This window comes from Eptatretus burgeri, chromosome 4, assembly GCF_056783735.1.
Source record: "Eptatretus burgeri isolate ZD-2024b chromosome 4, Ebu_testis_v1, whole genome shotgun sequence".
NCBI classification, from domain to species: Eukaryota; Metazoa; Chordata; class Myxini; order Myxiniformes; family Myxinidae; genus Eptatretus; species Eptatretus burgeri.
The window spans coordinates 85,088,084-85,106,421 of NC_140964.1; the positions used below are offsets into that span (position 1 = coordinate 85,088,084).

At 45.2% G+C, this 18,338-nt stretch overlaps 1 protein-coding gene across 2 annotated transcripts in view; it reads left to right on the forward strand.

Annotated features, from left to right (window-relative positions):
- Window positions 1-12,376, forward strand: part of ARHGAP21 (Rho GTPase activating protein 21) — a 141,830-nt gene extending 129,454 nt beyond the window's left edge. For both annotated transcript variants that reach the window (XM_085879126.1, XM_085879127.1), the window contains exons 23-24: window positions 143-177; window positions 9,289-12,376. In XM_085879126.1, the coding sequence (XP_085735252.1) occupies window positions 143-177; window positions 9,289-10,857 (1,604 nt within the window). In that variant the 3' untranslated portion in view covers window positions 10,858-12,376. The remainder of the gene's footprint in view (window positions 1-142; window positions 178-9,288) is intronic.
- The last annotated feature ends 5,962 nt before the right edge of the window (window positions 12,377-18,338 follow it).

Sequence of the window (18,338 nt, forward strand, 5' to 3'; positions counted from 1 at the left end):
AGTCAGCCGTGCTGTGCTGACTTTTAACACCCATTCATTATCACCCTTTTTCTGCCTTTTGCTTTTCGAAACACATAATTGTAATCAATTTCACTTCGTGTGTGATATTCTTATCTCGTTCTTGTTTCGTTCTATTTTCCAGACGCATCTGCTACAAGTGACTCGGTGAAATCAAAGGTGAATTCTGCAGTCACATCACCCACATGGGTCTTCTCTGTGGTGTTGACATCTGTGTTGGTTTGGTGCTCACCTTTTGCACATAGTTACATATCTTGCACTATAATTTGCAAAGGAAACAATTTGTACAACAGCTGTGCGACTGCCTCCCACATAACAAAAGTTATTCAAATGGTGATGGAAGCAGGAAACTTGGCATGGATATTCTCAATGGATCAATTTTTGTGAGAAAAATGCTAAACATCAGAAAATCCAAGATTGCTGCCCTTTGCTTTTCGACATGGCTATCGATTGCTCGACCTCATACCCCTTTTTGATGGATAAACGATATAGTTGAGTAGTTTATGAACTAGTTGAAAGTGATCTTGCTATTATTACTCATGCATACAAACTGAAGTACCATGTTGGGATGATCTCAACATATCATTCAGGCAATGTGTTGTCAAACATCAACTTTTCTTCAATAATTTCTCTGAATATTATGTATCCTTTTAAATGTTGTACATAGCCATATCTGCAGCCTCATCTTCACCCCGATACTGCACCCTCTCACATGCCACGCCATCTCATGCTGCAGTATATGTCAATTATATAGTGTTGGTTCTTGGAAATATTATGAAGGCGATTTGTATTCTACAGTGTTCAAGTTTCTGGACTTTTAACTCACCCTGTATGATTAAATTTGAAGAGGTTTAAAGGCAAATAAATAAATTGATTTTTGGGTTTTACCACCATTTTAACCAGTAACGGGCGTAGTGGCGTGCGCCTGTAATCCGGCTACTCGGAGGCTTGGGTTGGAGGATCGCTTGAGGATGGGCGCTCTGTGCTGGGCCGTGCTATGAGAGGGTGTAGGGCAGCCCGGAATCATGGCGAAACCCAATCCTTATCCCTGTGTCGTAAGAGGCGACCAGGGTTGCGTCAGGAAGGGAATCCGGCGTAAAACCTGTGCCAAATCAGTATGCGGATCATAACGGATGATCTGCTGTGGCGACCCCTAACGGGAGCAGCCGAAAGACGAACAACCACCATTTTAACCAGTGTGTATTACATCACCCTATCAAACACGTTACATTAGTTATTCGTGCTTGTTGTTTGTGTCGTTTAGAACATCTTTAAAAACAGTAAGTTTCCTGTTTGGAATAATTTTTCAATTTTGTTTGACTGCCAATCAGGGCAGGCAGAGTAAAAAGTATTATCTCTCTCCTCTCTATGCATGTGCGGCCACGACTAATTCAGAGCCAAAGTACTGTCAAACGGCAAACTTGTCTTCCCATTCATGTTCCAATTCGTGTTCAAAATATAACATTCAATTTAAATAAGGTGTTCCTTGGTCATAAACTATCATAAACTGAAAAGACAGTCGGATGGACATGAACCAATTGCTTAACCTGGCTTTTCACTTTGCGTGCGCTGCGTAATGACACAACCATCTTGGTGGAGACAGCCATAGAGGGGATATTTTAAATTGAAAGCATTAGTTTTCTTTGGAAGTGCTTCACTGCACATTATTTCACTTTTGTTGCTTAGAATAATAACTTGATGGGTGCAGAAAGCGCTTGGTTTGGGACGCAAGATTTGAAGCAAACACGGAGTTTAGGCATTCAGCCTTTTCACGTGCCGTGTCAGCTGTGCAGCCATTTGAGGGAAGGGAGGGGATATAGGCAGAACATGCACCAGAAACAGACTTCACTAAATACCACCAGGATTTGGAGGAGGGAGAGAGGTTTGAGAATACAGACTTGAGATTACAATGATGTTGTTTTATGGCTCTCCTGAGGGTGGACACACACTTTTAACGATCTTTGTGGAAGGAACTGAGATTGCCTTCAGTTGGATTAGCCTTCCATGAGGCGAAGGCAAGTTGTTTCAGGACAACTGCCTCGCATCAAGCTTCAGTGTACCATGGGTGGGAGGAAGGGTATGACAACTGAAGAAGAGATGGGATAAATCTGTACATGAGAGAGAGCAAGTTTCTACAAAAAAAAATTCCCCAGATGAGTTTGTCAGAGAAAGTGGAGATTGGAGACTAGTCTAGAAGTTTGATGGCTGCTTAAAGTCCCTGCCAGTCGGCCTGAGTGAAATGCCAGACTCGACGGTGCCGCTGAGGTGGTTCTCTAATCACAGCCGGAGAGATGTCTACTTTGATAAGCATGTGGTCAGATGAACCGATTGGAGCGGAGGAAGAACAGCAGATATTTTCAGGGAAATTGGTCAAAAGCAGATATAGAAGGGATGGAGTACCATTGGTTGAGATGTGGGTTGGGAAGTTGACCGATTGAGTCAGTCCCAATGAGTCACAAAAGTGTTTTGCTGAAATGCCATGGCAGGTGAGAGAGGTACCCCACACCCAGCCGACTGGCATGATGACAGTTGAAGTCACCACATATGAGGAAGAGAGAGTTGGGATGAGAGGCTAGAAGTTGGTCCATGTTTTCAGAGAGGGAGATGTAAATGGAGTCATCACTGTTTGGTGGACGGTACAACACATGTATAAACATGAGGTGGGAGTGGAGGGGAGCCATAGCCAGAGGTATTCCTGGAGGTGTGGGGGAGACGGCAGTGCATAATGAGTGAAGAATAGAATCTTTGATGAAGAGAGCAACTCCGCCACCAGGACGAGGCTCAGGTCTGTCATACCGGAGGAGGGAGTAATCAGGGAGAGATACGAGGGAGTCAGAGGCGTCTTGAAGGAGGAAAGTTGCTGGAAAGCAGATTATGTCTCATTGCCAGTAGCAACCTGTATGGAAGGATGTCAGGTTTGACCGAAGACCCCGGATGTTTTCGGTCCACACTGTTAAAGAAGAGGGAGGGGGAGGTTTTGGGTGCATTGGAGGGGAGGGGAAGGGTAGGATGAGGGAGTAGTGGAGGGAGGTAAGGAGAGTTATTCAAAGAGTATGGGGGATTGCAGAAGAGCTTGGGAAGAGGGCCAGATGAGGAGGAGAAACGGCTCGGTGGTAATGGGGGTGAGGGGGAACAAGAGAGGGGGAAGAAGACATTTGAGAAGGTGGAGTGAAGAGATGGAGGTGAAAGGGCAGTGGAAGGAGGCAGCTTTGTGGATGTGAGGGGGGGCAACTTTGAGAATGGGGAGTGAGGGTGAAGATTGGAGGGAAAGGGGAGAGTTGAGGGAGAAGGGTGAGAGGGGAGAGTTGGGGGAGAGTTGAGGGAGAAGGGTTGGGGGAGGAGAGGTGAGAGGGGAGCGTTGAGGGAGAAGGGTTGGGGGAGGAGAGGTGAGGGGAGAGATTTGAGGGTAAAGGGGGAGAGTTGAGGGAGACTGAGGGGAGAGAGTTGAGGGAGAAGGGTGAAGGGAGAGAGTTCTGCCGTGTGATGGCAAAACCGAGCAAGTCCGGTTTTGGTCAAATTTGAGTTAGACCCATATCTGGACTTACTAGGTTTTTCCTGTCCTCCAAGTGTACTTAAATTAAATATAGCATGAGCATTCACTTCGATAATGTTATGGCAAAACCTCGCAAGTTCACAGTTACCCTACCAAAGTGTTGGAAAAACCAAGTAAGTCATTTACCATCAATATAAACAGCATGATTTGGATAAAACTTTGTCCTGAAACAACTTACATATAGTAATGATATAATATGACAAAATAAAGCTATATTGATAAATGGTATCTTAATCCCATGACGCCAATGTTTTTCCTTGATAAATGAAATTGGCTGGAGCCGGACTTGCTAGGTTTTGCCATCACACTGCAGCAGTTGAGGGAGACTGATGAGGGGAGAGAGTAGAGGGAGACTGATGAGGGGAGAGAGTAGAGGGAGACTGATGAGGGGAGAGAGTTGAGGGAGACTGATGAGGGGAGAGAGTTGAGGGAGACTGATGAGGGGAGAGAGTTGAGGGAGACTGATGAGGGGAGAGAGTTGAGGGAGACTGATGAGGGGAGAGAGTCGAGGGAGACTGATGAGGGGAGAGAGTCGAGGGAGGAGGGTGAGGGGAGAGAGTTGAGGGAGGTGGGTGAGGGGAGAGTTGAGGGAGGGGTGAGGGGAGAGAGTTGAGGGAGGGGGTGAGGGGAGAGAGTTGAGGGAGGTGGGTGAGGGGAGAGTTGAGGGAGGGGGTGAGGGGAGAGAGTTGAGGGAGGGGGTGAGGGGAGAGTTGAGGGAGGGGGTGAGGGGAGAGAGTTGAGGGAGGGGTGAGGGGAGAGAGTTGAGGGAGGGGTGAGGGGAGAGTTGAGGGAGGGGTGGGGAGAGAGTTGAGGGAGGGGGTGAGGGGAGAGAGTTGAGGGAGGGGGTGAGGGGAGAGAGTTGAGGGAGAAGGGTGAGGGGAGAGAGTTGAGGGAGAAGGGTGAGGGGAGAGAGTTGAGGGAGGGGGTGAGGGGAGAGAGTTGAGGGAGGGGGTGAGGGGAGAGAGTTGAGGAAGACTGATGAGGGGAGAGAGTTGAGGGAGGAGGGTGAGGGGAGAGAGTTGAGGGAGGAGGGTGAGGGGAGAGAGTTGAGGGAGGAGGGTGAGGGGAGAGAGTTGAGGGAGGAGGGTGAGGGGAGAGAGTTGAGGGAGGGGTGAGGGGAGAGAGTTGAGGGAGGGGTGAGGGGAGAGAGTTGAGGGAGGGGTGAGGGGAGAGAGTTGAGGGAGGGGTGAGGGGAGAGAGTTGAGGGAGGGGTGAGGGGAGAGAGTTGAGGGAGGGGTGAGGGAGAGAGTTGAGGGAGGGGTGAGGGGAGAGAGTTGAGGGAGGGGTGAGGGGAGAGAGTTGAGGGAGGGGTGAGGGGAGAGAGTTGAGGGAGGGGTGAGGGGAGAGAGTTGAGGGAGGGGTGAGGGGAGAGAGTTGAGGGAGGGGGTGAGGGAGAGAGTTGAGGGAGGGGTGAGGGGAGAGAGTTGAGGGAGGGGGTGAGGGGAGAGAGTTGAGGGAGGGGTGAGGGGAGAGAGTTGAGGGAGGGGTGAGGGGAGAGAGTTGAGAGGAACTGATGAGGGGAGAGAGTTGAGGGAGGGGTGAGGGGAGAGAGTTGAGAGGAACTGATGAGGGGAGAGAGTTGAGGGAGACTGATGAGGGGAGAGAGTTGAGGGAGGAGGGTGAGGGGAGAGAGTTGAGGGAGACTGATGAGGGGAGAGAGTTGAGGGAGACTGATGAGGTGAGAGAGTTGAGGGAGAAGGGTTAGGGGGAGAATTGAAGGGGAGTTTTTGAGAAAGGTGAGTGTGAAGGTTGCTTTGCAAGAGAGGGTCCAGAGGGAAGCTTTGAGAGGGAGGGGAGACAATGAGAGCAGGCATGTCAAAGGTGCAGGAGGGTGATTGGAGAGATGTGGAGAGGGGAAGAATGACACTTGGTAGAGTTGTGGTGAAGAAGGGAGTGGGCAGGGGGAGGTACAATATTTGAGGGGTTGGGAAGAGTGGGAGGTGTGCTGAGAGGAAGGAAGGAGCATGTTTGTGGTGATGAGTGTACTGATTGAGAGAGTGAGATATGCTAGGTTAGAATGGAGCCCACAGATGTTAGAACACCACACAGTTTGGGACATCAAAGGAGGAGCTGAAACTGAAGCAGAAGACAGTGAAGAGGTGCTAAGAGTGGAGGTAGAATGAGGGACAAGATGGGAGAAGTAAGGAGAGGGGATAACAGGTGAGGGGTTAGGAGGAGGTAGATTTTATGAGGTGGGGTGAATTGGCACTGAAGTTGGGGGGAAAAAAGGACGATTGATGGAACATGAACATTCATTGCAAACTGGGAGTTTTAAACTTTTAAAGTCAGAAATGAGATTGAAGACATTACGTGATGGATGCAATAAAGGAGAATTACGAGAATGGAGAAAAGAAACGTCGTAACAGTGGGTGTTTTAGACACGGGACAAAGGAAAGATCGAATTGAAAACACCCTTTTGAAGAAGAAGACGAAAAGTGGTGAATTATGATACAATACTGAGAACCACCCGTGTGAAAGAGGAAGTTGGAACATTTTAAGAGACCTTTAAAAAAAAAAATTCATAGAGATTATGTAGGATTAGGAAAAGGAAAGGTTGAAAAAAAACTCATGTGGGTGTTGGTGAATTTGGATTGGCAAATGCAAAAGGAGGCTGGAAGTTCGATGAAAGTTAGAGGATGAAGAAGAGTGGGAAGAGAATCGTGGCTTCAGGAGGTGTAACGTGAGATGTTAAAATAATCAAAAAAAATTTTTTTTTTAAGATTGGGTAAAGGAAAGGTTGAAGAAAAAATTGTGAAGGTGTATGGTGAATGTGGGTTTACAAAAGTAGATGGTAGATCAGCAGAATAAGGAGGAAGAATTCGGTACTGGAAGTCACGTGGTCACGTGGGGTACAACGTGAAGTAAAAGGTATTTTTTTGTTTTTTTGTGATATATTTGAAGACATGAAACAGAGGGTTCAGTTGAGAGGGACAGGAGGAGGGTGGAGGGAGATGTGGAGAAAATAAAAACTGATAGTAATAAGGAGAAAAAAACAATAAACACGATTGCGCACACAAACGGGAAGAAGAGTCGGCCTCAAGGAAACCCGATATGGAAATACGACGAAAACTCAACAATTAACACAAGTTTTAACACAACACCGAACTAGAAACACACAGTAATCAGAGATAACAAAATGACTAAAAACGCGACAAAAACAACCGGAAAACTTATCCTTGAGAAAGTCGAAGAGACCCTGAAGCAGAACCACCACCATTGCTCAAGAACCGGAACCGGAAGTAAATAATACTTCTGCAAATACGCGGGGGGGAAAAAAACCGTGAATACGTGAAGCTGGTCAGAAAAACCACGAATATGCGGAGAAAACGGCAAATATGTGACGCACAAAAAACGCAAATTCCTGCGAATGTAGAAGCAGGTCAGAAAAACCGTGAATACGCCAGTGAAAAACCACAAGTACGCGAAGCACAGAGCCGCGAATGTAGAAGCAGGTCAGAAAAACCACGAATACACGAAGCACACGACTACAAATATAAAAGCAGGTCAGAAAAACCACAAATACACGAAGCACAGAGCTGCGAATGTAAAAGCAGGTCAGAAAATCCGTGAGTACGCCCACGAAAAACCACGAATACCAGAAGCACACGACTACAAATCTCAAAGCAGGTCAGAAAAACCACAAATACACGAAGCACAGAGCTGCGAATGTAGAAGCAGGCCTGAAAAACCACATATACGCCTGCGAAAAACTGCAAATACGCGAAGCACGGCCGTGAATGCGAAAGCAGGTCAGAAAAACCGCAAATATACGAAGCACAGAGCCGCAAGTGTAGAAGCAGGTCAGAAAAACTGCAAATATACGAAGCACAGAGCCGTGAATGTAGAAGCAGGTCATTTTATGGTCCACGAACAGTGGAACGGCGATTGTCAGGGTCTGACAGTACACTTAACGTTTCTGAGCATTGAGAGTATAAAACCATTAAATTTATAATTTATAAGGGGTTTGGGAGGGTTGCACATGCATGCATATTCATGAGATAATGAAAATTTCTTTATTGCATCAAAGCTAACGAGCTGAATGCCAAATGCAATGTAAGGCAGACTTATTTGTACCATTAGAGACAGTATCAACATCCACATCACTTACAACATGGTAGAATTTTCGCCCCCCCTCCTATTCCACAAGTTGTATTCCTCTTCCCTCTCCTCTCAATTACATTTTACTTCTCTCCCTCAACAAACCAAAACCCCAAACACAATATTTTGTACATCTCAACTTTTGGAAAAAATAAAAGTGCAGAAATTAAACTTGTACAATAATGAAAAGTTTAGTAGGATGTGTCATGGAAAGTGAAATTGTATCCTGTATTGTAGAAATGTATGATTCTACTGAAAAAATAAATCACAAAAGGTTATTGCTCTGCAATTCCACTAAAATTGTTGAGGAGCCTTATTGAAATCTTTCTGAAAATCGAAATTGTCCGAATCTACTCAACTCTTTCTGAATCCAAGCATAAGAAAACAAATGGAGGTTAAGGAGGATACGACTCTCCCTCTCTCTCTCTCTCCTCCTCTTTCCCTCCCCCTTCCCCCCCCCCATGTGGCCATGGTTTCACACAGGGTTGTTGGGGGGGGGTGGGGAGGGAATAATTCTCTGTAAATTAGTACCATGTAGCGCCACCTGGTGATGGTGGCAGAGGGTATTACAATTTCCTTTTTTACCTGGGCAATGATGAGGTGAAAACAGTCTTTGCACAAGTAAATTTGTCCTTCGCTTCCCTCCCACCCCACCAAAAAAAAAAAAAAACGGAGGGGCCTGTCAAAGCCTGTCATCATGTGTGAGGCATTTCTAGCGGGAAGGGACATCAGGACGAACGGGGAGGGGGGGCAAAGGGAGGGGGAGCAGGATGGGAGTATGGGAAGGGGGTTGGGGGACCAGTTAAAGCACTCTATACATGGGTAAATTTGTCTTCCTTCCTTTCCAAATTTTTTGGCAAACGTGACGACTAATTGGTCTGCTCGTTTGCATTAAGTAGGTTAGCCCTTATCTGCCTTTTGTTTTGTTAATTCCATCCTTTATATTTATACATTCTCCTCATCTGAAACCTGTCTTGATTATAAACTTTCCGTTTTATGCCTCCCTGGAGGCATTATGTTTACGGGTTGTCCGTCTGTGATAGGTTTTCATTCCCGCGATAACTTAACAACGGCTGAAGGGATCTAAGTCAAACATGGTACAAGTATGTACAATGAGGCAAAGATGAACTGATTACATTATGAGGTCAAGAGCCAAATGTCCCGTTAGGTAAAAATTCTGTTACTGCACCAACTTGCGAACCAGTGATGGGATTTTGACTAAACTTGGTAGAAGTTTCTGTTATGATGCAAAGATGAACTGATTTGATTTTGGCATCAGGAGGTCAGAGGTCATATCAGTAAAAACGTCATTCTTGAGAACAACTGGAAGGGATTTAAATCAAACTTGGTGCAAGTATGTATCATGATCTAATAATGTGGGTGGAGGCATATCGGTCGACGTCACAATGTCAAAGAATTCTGTTCTCATTTTCAGAAGCTTTCCACCAGAGTTCAATTTAAATTGCCCTTATAACATATGGATAATATGATGACTGATAATTTGATATTTTGGAGTCTTTTGACTCTTGTGGTACCTACAAAAACAAAAGAGTATAAGCAGTCAATTTACATGATCTTACAGTGACTTCTGATTTTATTTTATGCATCCTTTCTTGCAGAAATCCTGGGGGTCCAACAAAGACTTGTATAGTCGTGAGCTGATCAATTCTATAATCGCAGCTGCACATCGTAAGCGGAAGAAGGTGAAAGAGCCGAAACAATCTGTGAACAGTTCCGACGAGGACTCCGAGTTTGGCTTTGTAAAGGGAAATGCCGACCAGCTGTGCATGAGGGTGTTTCAGGAAGGAAACAGAAATGGAAGTGCTGCATCGATCCTGGAAGCTGGCGCTGATGGTGAAAATAACAACCTGTTTGGCTCATCACGTGGACGTGCCTTGCAGCAGGCTCGCTATGGCCGAATGGAAGCTTCGCATGCATCCAGTACACCGTGCATGTGCTCAGGAAATGGCAGTGCAAAGTTAGGCTCGGAGCGGCGTGGTACAGAGGTTAAAGACTTCGAAATTCTCAAACAAAAGAAATGTGCATCTCAAGACGTCTTAATGCAGAACACTCGACGTGGTGATGCCAACTCCAGAGAAGTACTGGCAGATGTTGCGTCAGTCACATCTGATTATTCCACGACATCGTCTAGCAATCTGCATGGCTGGGATGTTGCACTCGTCATGGGTGCAAGCACAGGAGGTGATGCGCAATCATTAGCCGAAAGCCGGGGAGACGAGGCTGATGACGAGCGGAGCGAACTTATCAGTGAAGGTGCTCAGAATGAGTCCCAAGAAGACCTTGTGGGCACTGGTGACATCATTGGGGATGTAGACACGAGGAGTGTTGGTTCGTCCATTGAGGGAACACAAGCGGAGGGTGAAAGCGGAGGCAATGGATGGGCATCAAGCCCTGCAGCACGTCGTGCCTTTAATTCATACCGGCTAATTGAATGCGACACATTGGCACGTAAGCATAGTGGACGTAAACGCTCAGCACAGGTGAAGGGCCAGGAAGATGGAAAAGCTTTGGCTACCACTACATCAAAGTTAGAAATGGATGAGGCGCCACTAGAGCCAGTGCGGCCAGAACCGGAGCAGCCTAAAAATATGTCGCACACCCAGGCTGCGAGCAAGACAGACCCGACAGAGGCTTGGCGGCCGCAGATCACGGATCGTCTCCGGAGCCGGTTGCGCATCTCAGCCGATGACATGTTTGGAATCGGCAGGAAGCCTGCGGCGGCACGACGCAACCGCGTTCGTAGACGACACACGTTGGGAGGCCGCAGAGACTGTGAGGAGTTACAGCTACAGGAAGCTTGTCGGTGCACAGCGGAGGCAACTCAAAGATCTGGACTCTCTGCAGTTGATCGTCTGAAGCCCAAATGCCTGTCGCAAGACTTTTCAATTGTGGGTTGGATTGCGCGTGAGCGTCTTCGCACCAGCATGCCAGAGTTGCTCGTCTCTCCTGCTGAGGCTTGCAGAGGAGCCAGAACTGAAGAAAATCACGATCCATGTCGGCCGCAGATGCAGGACGTCGCGGTCAGCCGTAGGTCCCAGCAAACGCTCAGGGACTGGCCGGTTCCACTCGGAGAAGACGGCATATACAGAGCCCATCTGGTGGACCCTGAAACGCAACGAGTTGTCCAAGCACAACTTCTATCATCACAGTTCCATCAGTATCTGTAGTTTTCAGGTAGAACTCTTATGCTGCTGTCACCATATAAAGCCAACGCTAAATATTGACTATAATTATTGTGCGGTAGTGTGCAGTTTTTAGCCTACTACTGCTTTAGTGTTATCAATTGATTTCTAAAAGTGGATTTTTGCACATACGTTGCTAAAGTTTTATTTTTATTTCTCCGAAGAAAAAAAAAATACATGACATAAAGATGTATTACTTTAAACAATTATTTTGATATAAAAGAGAAATATCCAAATTTTCAGTCAGTCCAACAATTTGCAAAACCTTTTCACCAGGGAAGGGAACATTATTGTCGCTCTGCGTTCGGTCCTGGCATTTTCAAAAATTGTTACACTTTTAACTGAAGGCTGCTTAAGCCCTGTTCAGTTCAATTGGGCAATATGTTATCTCCTGATGGCTCGAACCTACGAATGAATGAATGTCATAAAAGCACAGCTTTTGTTTTTTTTTTAATTTCAATATGCACATCCGATTGTGGAGCAGACTTCCGCCTGAGCTCAAGCTATGTGGTAACCAAATACACCAAACGCTCTGTCGAATTGTTGGGATGGTTAATGGAGTTTGAGGGGTGGTGGAGGTGGGCTGGAGTCAAGAATCAAATTTTTATCTTTCTACCTCGACTTAGTCCGATACTAATTTCATCCGTTCAGCATCGAGTCGTGTTTTTGGTTGCATGAAACGATGTACGAGATGTTGAGCTTTTTTTGTACAACATTTTGAAATGGCCATTTGCATTTTGATTAATTTGCACATTATCACATCAAACACTAAAATGCGCAACATTTATGAGTTTTGGAACAAAGTTATATGAGGTATTCGAGTATTTTTAATTATATATATATATATTATTTTTTTTGTTTTCCTGTTCAGAACTTTCATTTTTGCCTTTTCCACCTTTGCTTTTGTCCAGGATTGCTGTCAAAGCTTCCAACGCGATTATATTTCCTCTGGTTTTATTATCTATGGCTTTTTTGCGTTTTGTACATAGCCGTGAGGTCAATGTGTATTTATTTTAAATATTAAACAGTATTATTTGTACAGATTATGCCATAAGATGGCTGACACTACACTATGATATTTCCCCAGAAGTTTAGCTCGAGCTGGTAAAATAAACACGAAAATAAACCATCTGTCAAGGGGGTATTTGATCCATGTTAGAATATGAGTCAATTTGTACAGGTCAACTTTTATATTAATTTTGGTAATTTAATTATGTACATAGCTTTTTAATGTTCAGTTCCAAATCCTGCATCACCATCTTACAGAAGCCCCGTATAATCCTGGTGCATGTAACCTCTCCGTTTACATTCGGTAGCACTGCATTGCTGCTCCCATGCAACTCTCATGTTACTATACGGTGTATGCCTGCATTCCTCCGGTGGGTACCGACTCTACGAACGCTGTCTTTTACATGTCACAGTACTTTTTACCGCACAGTTCCAGTGGCTTTTTATTGTGCTTACACTTTGCAATAAACAAACAAATGGCTTGTGGTGTGCTTTACCTTCGGCCGCCTGTTTTTTTTTTTTGTTTTTTTTTTAATTGTTGTTTGTTGTTTTTGTCGTTATTTTCACCTCTGAGCTATCGAGCCTCGGTTCAAATCCTGACCCAGCTATAAACTTTCACCTAGGTGTTTCGCAGGCATGACGATTCATCAGTGTGTGCACCATTCCTCGGATGGACGTTAAAGTTGGCGTCCCGTCTGCCAGCATTACTGTACTGTGGTTGGTGGACCTTATAGATCACATGGTGTCCCAAGAGTGGGCGAGCATCGTCGGTACCCTGAACAAATTACAAATTCTTGCTCTTACCTACTTAGTCGAACGTCAAGTCGAGCCAGCCGGCTCGCGAAAGACTTGGGCCCAAAACTTTCCCGGCTAACCCCACGAGGTGTGAATAGTTGTGGCTGTTAAAGGCTCATCATCGTGATGTGTGTACGGCATAGTGTTATGTAAATATAACTCCTACAGGATAGCTTGCTCGATTCATTCGTTATGGTAATGGCTAACTTTCAGTACCTGTGTGATTGCTCAATGTGATCATGTGGAGACATTCGTTCATTTGGGAAGAGTTTGAGAATCGGGATGTAATGGTGTTCTTACTGATGGTGTCGTATTTTTCCTTTGGTAAGTACACATGTCTCCCGTGGAAATAAAATTACGTCGTGTTGTTCCACAAGAAACTATTTCTGCAAACATAAGAAGCAGGCAACTTGCAATGAAGTTTTTACACAGCGGAGTCAAATAAGGGACAAAAAGGTCAGGAATACAGGTGTTCAGAGCAGCAGAACATCATAGATGGAGCTCATGCTGAAAAGGTTCCATGAGTCTGGAAGAATGACAGGCTGAAAAGATCGGTGGAGGAAGCTCGTAGGGAAGTGTTGGTGGTGGTGAGACTCTAAATTATCTTTATGCTGGGGTCATTCAGATGAGAGATTCTGGCCCAATGTCTGATGCTGCAATGCTGGATTTTCATTCCAAGCCCACCACAGTTGATTTGATGTGGTTTATGGTGGAAATGGTACATGCAGGGTGAAATGGTATTCTGAGGATGAATCAAGTTGCGTGGGGTGGGGAGAGTCAGCAATTAGAATGAATGCTTCGTGTTTGTGTAGACTATAGGACTTCTGAACCATGTGAATAGGGATTGTTGTCCTGCTTGTTTGTACGCTGCTTAGAAACAGTGCTGTGCCATTTTATGTCTCAAAGTTAGTGTCTTGTTCCTTCATTATCCTGTGTCTAGCCGGGTGAACGTTTTGGGCGCTTCACCATCTGCACTGTGACACACCCTTACACCCCTCTCACCCTCACCCACGCAACAGAACACTGGAAGAGGAAGAATCACGGCCTTTCCTAATTGGCGACGAGCAAGATGACGTGATATTGGGCCATGCTGATTGGTCAGGGTCAGTACCACCGACATGGTCGTGATACTGTCGCTGGGAGAGAAAAGGAGATGATGCTCTTCGGGATGAGATGCTTCAGTGAAGGATGCTCTCAGGAACAAGAGCTGAGACTCTTTCACTTGACTTTTATCTCCCAAACGTTTTGAGTATTGTTTTATATGGTAAAATGTCTTGGGAATCTGAATCTGGCCATGTGATAAAAATCTACTTGGACACTTTTTCACAAATTAGCTTTAAAGTGTGACACCTTCCAATGTATTTTGAGCAAAATCACTCATGCCCAAAAATGGCACCCACCTTACCCAGTCGCACCCAACTGCTCTGAGACTTGTATTTTGCACCGAAGATGGTGACGTTTCGGACAACCCTCGACTTTGATTCTGCAACTGGATTGGGTGGCATCAGCTCTCATGTCCGAAAGAAAACTGCTCTGCTGTTCTTACACATCCTCTTTCTGCACTTTTCACCCTATCATTTGCCCTAGGTCATCTTCCATCTGCCTAAAAATCAGCCAACATCACCGCATTTCATAAAAAGGTGCAAAAAGTAATCTCCGTAACTACCGACCTTTTGGATTGAAAAAAAAATCTTTTGAAAATTTATTTCTCTTGAACTGGCATAGCTTAGTTCCATTCATCAGCAAGGTCATGGAATTCATTATCTCAGTTAGTATGAAATAATTCCTTTTCTCCACCAGCCTCATCTCAGATCATCAATAAAGAATTCAGACCAGGTCACTCTCCCAATGATGGATGGAGGCCATCAATGTCAAACATGAAATCAGGGCCGTCTGTCTCTCTGGATATATATCGAGTTTTCGATACATTCTGACATCCCGCCTTGCTCTCCAAACTCTTCCTATGGCATCCAAAGCAAGCTCCATACATGACTTACTGACTTCCTCTACTCTCCAAGCCAACGTGTGGCTCTCTCAACAGAATACTTTCATCTCCTCTCCCTGTCGTGGCTGGAGTGTCCCAAGGGCCCAGTCTGGGCCCAGTCCTATTCCTGATCGTCATCAATGATCTCTGTTAAATCCTCTTTATCTGTTTGCTGATGACTCGTCCATCATTCAGATAGGCAGGCAGCTGCCTCTTCCCCCTCTGCAGACATTGATGGAATCCCAGGATGGCCTAGCACTTTGAACACATCTTTCAATCCTGACATTCCTGTCATGTCTCTGTCTCTGTCTCTCTCTCTCTCTCTGTCTCTCTGTCTCTCTGTCTCTCTGTCTCTCTCTGTCTCTCTGTCTCTCTGTCTCTCTGTCTCTCTGTCTCTCTGTCTCTCTGTCTCTCTGTCTCTCTGTCTCTCTGTCTCTCTGTCTCTCTGTCTCTCTGTCTCTCTGTCTCTCTGTCTCTCTGTCTCTCTCTCCTCTCTCAGGACCACATGGTAAACCCTCCCATATAACTTTTCGAACAACCCTCTTGAAGAAGTTCGGTCACTCAAGCTCTTGGCTCTCACTTTCAGCCATGATCTTTCATGGGCAATTTGGCAAACCACATTTAAAAGTTGGTCTCCAAAGCCAGCCGCTGACTGGACATCCTCTGTCATGCAAAGTCCTTCCTTGGCACACCGAAACTCGCATCCACCTACAAAGCCTTCATCTGCACATTGACAGAGTATTGATCTCCCCTCTGGGCTGGTGCCCCTGCCTCACACCTTGCTCAGTTTGATGTCATGGATCAAGGTCTTCCAGATCAACTGGAATCTCCCATGATGAAATTGAGTCAATGAGCCTATCACTTCACCATCGCAGACAGGTCAGTGGTTTCTGTCTTCTACCACCTCCTTTCTGGTCTTGCACTGCCTGCCTTTTCTGTGTTTAGTCCTCCCTAGGTTTCTGCAGGGTCAACCATCGCCCCCCCCTTCTGGTGAAACTCCCAAATCACTACTCACCTACACTCACTTGTTCCTCCTTTTCTCCATCTTTGGAACCAAGTTCCACATTCTCTTTCGTCTCATCCTTCCCTCCAGGTCTTCAAGCTAACTCTTTACCACCATCTCAGATTATCCCCCATCCAAAGCCATGATCTTTTATACCCTCATCAACCCCCCCTTTTTTCACCCTCCCCAAAGCCCACCTCTCCAAATTTCCAGTTCTTCCTTCCTGTGAGTTTGCTTCTGCATCCATCTTGTCCACGCCGTGCATCCTCCTCAACCGCTCATTCTTCCCCACATCCCTTATTTGTCCAAGTCTCGATCTATTTTGTCCCTCACCCCTGCTGTTTCTGTCCCCCCCTCTTTCGACTCTTCCCTTTATACTGCTGCGTCCTGGTCTCTTCTATGTTCTCGCTCTTCCACGAGCCTTGACTTTGTCTCCAAAAAAATAGGTTAACCAGATTCACTCGAGTAAAATTTTATCTGATTTCTCACTATCTACTCCCATATATTGCTTGTGATGGCCAAGAACACCTGCATTACTTCCCTTATTCCACACCATGAACCTGAAAAGTGCCATCTTGAAGGTGGTGGATTTCAAAGCTGCCTGATAATCCTTTTCTCAAGTCTCATCTGAACCAGTGATATAGAATATCATATCTTGAGAACTACGTCATTGTCATTCAGAATGTTTGATTGATGGGTTGACATTTCTCACAAACCAAGTGCACTTTGTCTGCCATCTGGCACAACATAGTGAGGATGACTCTGGCACTACCACCAAATGTTGGCAGGAGGTTCTGCAGTGTGTACAAGAAGAAATGTTGTATCAATAATGGTAGCATCAGACTTCTCTGGAGCAGCTCTATCAACCAGCAAGCTCTTAACTTTGTGCATCTTCGATTTGTCTTTTTTTTTTTTTAATTTTGCCATCAGTATTTCCCAAGGATAATGGTAGTGGTGTGAGTGGAGATTCAAAAACTTTCTCCAGATTGGTCTTCTCCATTGTGTTGATGAGCAGGTCTTCTCCATCACCAACGCATTCTCTGGTTCCTTGTAATTCTTCTATCTTCAGCTTAGATTAAACTTTGACTTTCACTGAAGGTGATACAAATTTCTGAGGATTGGCCTCTCAAAACTGCAGGGATCTGCAAAAAAGGCTTCTCGGAATTCGTCACGCTAGGCCTGGCCCTTCTCAAAGTAATTCAGCGGGTCATCTTTTCTAGGATCAGTAACCTTCTTTCAGAAGTGAGACAGTACAAATTATTAGCATTTTGAGTGAATGGATTGATTGGAGATTCAAAACCAGCAATCACTGGTTAGATTATCATCGTCTTTATGAACCCTGTAAGTGTTTAGGTTCTGTTGTGGTGTGTTCTAATGAGCTCATGCCTGCCTTGGAAAGTAGATTATCAACTATGGAGCTGTGTACTGCTCTTGTCACCATCCAGCGCTTCCTTGCTGTTTCAGACTTTGTGAATGATCCCCTTTTCCTGTCAGCTGAGATGCAGCATCAGCATTCACGATGTGTTCGAGTGTCATATCTACTGGTGTAGATATGATGAACAGGTCCACATTATTTGATGTCTCTGCCTGGCTGAATGCCATAAATTGATTGTTGAGCTTGGCATTGATCATCCAGTACTTGGCAGAACTTCCATGCTTTACTGCTTGTGTCTCCTCTGTGTACCTCCTGTATTCCATCATCAATTGCTGGTACAAGCCTGATGTTGGCTCAGTGGTTAGGGTGGCTGGCTTGGGATCTTAGGATGCTGAGTTTGAGTCCCGTTGGCCACTGAATTAACACCAGGTGGGATTGACTCAGCCTGTCATCCTTCCAAGGTCGGCAAAATGAGTACCATTGTACTGGTATCGGGGCATAGCATCACCAGCATCGTCATGCCCCAACAAAATGATAGCCACCTGGCAGCCAAGCTGCCCTATGCAAGAAAAATAATCAATTGCTGGTAATCATCAGATCTTTCAAAAAAAAAAAAAAAGTCTGCTTCATCTGAAAAGACGAATAATTTTTACCCTCACCAGAGGAGAGGGTATTGCATTTGGGTCAGTTTGTCTGTCTTTGTTTGTCCGCACACAACTTTCGTGTTTTTCTCCACAACGGCTTGTCGGATTGAGACAAACTTTTCACCATATGAGAAACTACTGCTGTAGAATGTTTTAATTGTAACTATGATGTCATAGGTCATGTGGTGTGGCAACCATGTTGGAAAAATTTGGACCTCCACGGCTCCACCTCTGAAACCGCACCCACAAAAAAATTGAAACTTGGCACAGGGCAAGTACTCATGGGGAATGTGATTTAAAAATTTTTTTAATTATGCCATCGGTGCCTTCGTTATCATGTCACAATTGCATATGTAGAATGTGACATCAGATTAGTGTGAAAGCTTTTTGAGGGTTATTTAGGAATAAATTGGTCCAGAGAGAAAAAAAATTGATGTCATCAGTCACATGATGTGGTAGCCATATTATTGTTTGTTTGTTTTCTTAAACCTTCAAAAATCTTCTCTGAAATAGCTGAACAGATTGAGGCGAAACTTTACACACATGACCACCTGTCCATGAGGAACAAAATGTTCACACATATGATGTTATAGGTCACATGGTTTGGCAGCCATATTAGATTTACCCGAAAACCTATTAAAAAAAATCTTCTCCGGA